Source organism: Sapajus apella, unplaced genomic scaffold (genome assembly GCF_009761245.1).
Source record: "Sapajus apella isolate SASKATOON/1434 unplaced genomic scaffold, GSC_monkey_1.0 scaffold71, whole genome shotgun sequence".
In the NCBI taxonomy this organism is placed as follows: Eukaryota; Metazoa; Chordata; class Mammalia; order Primates; family Cebidae; genus Sapajus; species Sapajus apella.
The window spans coordinates 5,806,306-5,809,673 of NW_022437011.1; the positions used below are offsets into that span (position 1 = coordinate 5,806,306).

At 44.3% G+C, this 3,368-nt stretch overlaps 1 protein-coding gene across 1 annotated transcript in view; it reads left to right on the plus strand.

Annotated features, from left to right (window-relative positions):
* LOC116531613 (melanoma inhibitory activity protein 2-like) overlaps positions 1-1,932 on the plus strand; it is a 2,263-nt gene extending 331 nt beyond the window's left edge. Inside the window, 2 exon segments of the mRNA XM_032250496.1 lie at positions 221-1,279; positions 1,282-1,932. Of these exon segments, the coding sequence (XP_032106387.1) occupies positions 221-1,279; positions 1,282-1,932 (1,710 nt within the window).
* Positions 1,933-3,368: the final 1,436 nt, after the last annotated feature.

Here is a 3,368-nt window from a genome sequence, read left to right on the forward strand (position 1 = left end):
CCCCCCCCCCACGCAGCGGGCTCCGCAGTGGTCTGCTCCAGTTGCTGCGTGTGGATTCGGGTTCCAGACTGAAGGCTACCTGTTCTCCAGTGTCCTCTGCCGTCCCACCTCCGCCTCTGACCTCGTGTCCATGGCTCCCCCCACAGCTGGCTCCTCAGTGGTCTGCTCCAGTTCCAGATTGAAACGTGCTTATTCCAGGTGCTTATTGTGACCCCAACAGGGTTACTGTGGCAACCACCAGAACAGCCTTGGCGCTGTGTAGGAGCTCAGAGCTACTCCTCAGCCCTGGCTGGGGCTGCTCATGGAGAAGCTACACAGGATTGTGGCAGCACTGCTGGAATGTATGATATCCAGTTCTAATGGTTTTCCATGGGAATTAGTGATATGGGCGGGTGTTATTGGATTTTGTGCTATTCCCCTTTTTTTGAGGAGAAGTTTTAGATCAGTTAGGAGTCAGCTATATGTGGGAAGAGAGAAAAAGCTTGCTGTAGAGCTTTGTGAACGAATTCAGGAAAAATGTAAACTGCTTGAGAAAATTAGTTTTGTACAAAAAAGCTATGAAGGCTACGAAAGAGAGTCATATTTAAAGGATGTCAGCGTTGACAAGGGGGCAGCAGAAGTACAACGTTTGGAGGCAGCCTGTGAAAAGCTGAGCAGGTCCATTTCTGAAATGGAGGAGGAAATAGTGTATCTAAAAAAAGAGTTAAAAGAAGAGAAATACGAACATTCTAGACAACATCAGTTGATGGTGGATATTTCAGAAATGAGACAGTCTCTAGAAGATCTGTCAAAATCCCTCAAATCACAAATAGCTGAAGCCAAAATGTCCTTAAAGATGTTTCAAATGAATGCAGAACAACTGAAGATGATGATAAAAGATGCTTTGGATGAAAATTCTCAACTTCAGGAAAGTCAGAAACATCTTTTGCAAGAAGCTGAAGTATGGAAAGAACAAGTGAGTGAACGGACTAAACAGAAAATAATATTTGAAGACTCCAAAGTACACACAGAACAAGTTCTAAATGACAAAGATGAGCACAGCGAGACTCTGACTAAACACTTGCTGAAGAAGAAAGATTGGGCTGCTATGCTTGGAGAAGACAATATGGATGATCACAACTTCAAAGTAGAAATGAACAGTGAATCAGAAAATGGCGCTGACTTAATTGAGCCTCCAAAAGGAGCTTTGAAGAAACTGATTCATGCTGCAAAGTTAAATGCTTCTTTAAAAATTTTAGGAGAAAGAAACCAAATTGATAATCAGTTGTCCAAAATTGAAAAAAAAAAAAAAAAAAGGAGCTTATGGGGCATATTAAACATCTTCAGTCTGCACAAGCATCTTTGCAGTCAGAAAACATACATTTTGAATGTGAGAATCAGGAACTTCAACAGAAACTTGAAGTAATGACTGAACTACATCAAGAAACTACAATGAGACTTGACAAAACATTAACTGTAGAGGAAAATTACCAGGTAGAGAGACAAGAGAAACTTTCTAAACAAGACAAAAAGATCAACTATACCAGTGACCAGCTGGAGAAGTACAGAAAGCAAGCCAAACATCTTGAACAAGGGTTGGAAAGAAGGATTCTTTCTTATCAAGAGCAGATATTACTCAGTAAAAAGAAAGCACATGACAATTGGTTGGCAACTCGGATGGCTGAAATCAATCTCAATGGCTTAAGGAAAGAAAATGCTAAGTACAGACACAAATTAACTGACACAGAGATTAAAGTCAAAATTTTATACAAAGATCCTTTGGTAGTTGATGTTCCAAACACAGGATTTGGCAGAGAGCATTACACATACATAACCGATATGAGAAGAGGAACTCCTTTCCCCCCACCTCCTCCAGGAACCCTGTTTGGAGTTTCTCCACATGATATTCCACCAGGCAATTTCCCAGGTCCACCACATGCTCATTTGCAGTGAGGAATGCCTATCCACCCAGAGGTTTTCCTCCTTATCTTCCACCAAGACCTGGATTTTTTCCCCCAACCCCCAAATATTGAAGATAAAAGCGAGTTCCTTTCAGGGCTGATTCCATTTTCTAATGACCCTGCTACTGAACAAAAATAATTCTGACTGATCTCGAGTTCCCTTCAAGAAGCTTCTGTCTTCTGACAAGCCTGCTACTGAACGTCCAAAACAACAGCAAGACAGCCAGCGGTCCTTGTGTTCTCCTCCAAACTAGTTGTTACTGACCTTGAGTCTCTATCAAGATTGATTCCAACTTAGAGTGAGCCTGCCACTGAACATCTGGCATGACAACAAGAAAGTGGGCTGTCTTTGTGTTCTCCCAAGTAGTTGTGGCTGATATCCAGTCCTCGTCAGGGTTGATTCTGTTTTCAAGTGAGCCTCCCACTGAACATTCGGTACCAAAACACTAACATTGGTGGTCTTGGTGTTCTCCTCGCAAGTACTTGTGACTGATCTCAAGTCCCTGTCATGGTTGACTCTTCCTTTAAGTGAACCTGTCACTGAACATCCGGCACCACAGCAATGAAGCTGGTGGTCTTTGTATTCTCCTCCCATGTAGTTGTGACTGATCTCGAGTGTCCACAGGGTTCATTCCACATTCAAATGAGCCTGCCACTGAACATCTGGCACCAGTGAAAGAAAGTGGACAGTCTTTCTGTTCTCCTCCCAAGTAGTTGTGACTGATTTCGAGTCCCCGTGAGCGTTGACTCCACCTTCAAGCAAGCCTGCCACTGAACATCTGGCACCACAGAATGAAAGCTGGCGGTCTTTGTGTTCTCCTTCCAAGTAGTTGTGACTGATCTTGAGTCCCTGTCAGGGTTGACTCTGCCTTCAAGTGAGCCTGCCACTGAACATCCGTACCACAGCAATAAAGTTGGCAGTCTTGGTGTTCTCCTCCTAAGTACTTGTGACTGATCTCGAGTCCCTGTCATGGTTGACTAGGCATCAAGTGAGCCTGCCGCTGAACATCCGGCACCACAGCAGAAAAGCTGGTGGTCTTTGAGTTCTCCTCCCAAGTACTTCTGACAGATTTCGAGTCCCCATCAGGGTTCACTTTGCTTTCAAGTGAGCCTGCCACTGAATGAACATCCGACACTACAACAAGAAAGCTGGCAGTATTTATATTCTCCTCCCAAGTATTTGTTACTGATCTCGAGTCCCAGTCAGGGTTGACTCTACCTTCAAGTGAGCCTGCCACTGAACATCCGGCACCACACCAAGAAAGCTGGTGGTCTTTGTGCTCTCCCCCCAAGTACTTCTGACTGATCTGGAGTCTCTGTCAGGGTTGATTCTACCTGCAAGTGAGCCTGCCACTGAACATCTGACACCATTGCAAGAAAGCTGGCAGTCTTGGTGTTCTCCCAAGTAGTGTGACTAATCTTGTGACC